The 1,378-nt window shown below is 42.2% G+C and overlaps 1 protein-coding gene across 1 annotated transcript in view; it reads left to right on the forward strand.

Moving 5' to 3' along the window:
• Nucleotides 1-1,378, forward strand: part of rtn4rl1a (reticulon 4 receptor-like 1a) — a 72,713-nt gene that overhangs the window by 66,927 nt on the left and 4,408 nt on the right. The window contains exon 3 of the mRNA XM_020618041.1: nucleotides 1,286-1,375. Within this exon, the coding sequence (XP_020473697.1) occupies nucleotides 1,286-1,375 (90 nt within the window). The remainder of the gene's footprint in view (nucleotides 1-1,285; nucleotides 1,376-1,378) is intronic.

Genomic DNA, 1,378 nt, shown 5'->3' on the forward strand with positions numbered 1-1,378 from the left:
AAAATTCATTAATTCAAACGGCATTAAAGAGGATTGCACAGTATTGATTTGCTGCTGGTACAAGCAGACAGAAGTTGGGCTGCCATGACGACAGCTGTTGAGCATTTTCTATGACTTTTTTTGATGGAAAGGTCCGCCTTGTCAAATACAACGGGCGCTGTCTGAGAGAAAATGTCACACATATAGAGAAACACACTGACAAACAAAGTGCACAGAGCTTTATGGACACATTTGTACAACATGGGGTAACACTGCTCTGTCCTCTAATAACATTTCAGAACACGCTCTTCACAGAGTGCCCTGGTCAACCTGACATCTGTTCAGCACATCTGTTCAACTCACTGACACACACACAAGGTTAGACACACTTCAGCACATGATGTTCATAATGAGCTGCATCTCTGTCTGCTGTGGATCAACATGTCTCCACCCGCAGCTATTTTTCCTTTAGCCTTTTCTTTTTCTCTGACCCTACAATAGCACTGGAACGATCCAAGGCTAGAAAAACAAATAAGCAGTGAGACGAGGGGAATCAGAAAAAAAGTAATATCCACTTCACAGACACGCTGCAGATGATTCCCGCTTCATCCTCCACTGTCTCTCTGCCTCTTTTCTCAGTTTCCCTTATTGTGGGAATGTATTACAGCTGAGATGCGTGTTCACTTGTAAGCAGGGGAAACATCGATTTTCTGTCGCCTTAGAAGATAGCCAAACAATGTAACAGTGTGTGGTGTGTGATGGGATGCTGTGTATGTCTGCGTGCCGTATCAACAAGATTAAACCAAGAAACATCTGAATAAAAATGGGTGCAACCACATATCTCGGTGACAGTCATACTACCCCACAACAAAAACAGACAAGACCGCACACCTTGCTCTGACAAGTGTTTATCTGTGTAGTGTTTTTATGCATCTGTTTGGTTATGGTGTAGGACTAAGGTTTTGCAAGCTGTGAAAAAAATGGTTGTCTGAGTTTATACTTTGGGTTTTGAAACAGTTTAAGATAATGATGAAGAATAAGGTGAAGGTTAAGGGTAAAGAGGGTAGTTTAGGAATGACTGAAAAATATGCTAATGAAAAACTATATAAATGTTTGTGTGCAATGTTTTTAAGAGATTTATGTCAGTGCTATTTGTCTGCACTGAACCATGCCCAGTGCTGTTCTTGTAAACTGAAAGCAATAAGTGTTTCATTCAAGATGTGTCTGATAAAAGAAGCGCCACTGTATGAATTAATTCTGCTTGTCCCTCTCTCCCACTGTTTTCCCACTTCCTCTCTTCTCTCAGGTTATGGTGGGGTGGAGTTACTGCTGGTGTTGTGTGGCTTGGATCTCTCTCTGCCCTGCCCTCGCCACTGCATCTGCTACACTTCACCTAGCA

Source organism: Monopterus albus, unplaced genomic scaffold (assembly GCF_001952655.1).
Source record: "Monopterus albus unplaced genomic scaffold, M_albus_1.0 scaffold199.1, whole genome shotgun sequence".
In the NCBI taxonomy this organism is placed as follows: domain Eukaryota; kingdom Metazoa; phylum Chordata; class Actinopteri; order Synbranchiformes; family Synbranchidae; genus Monopterus; species Monopterus albus.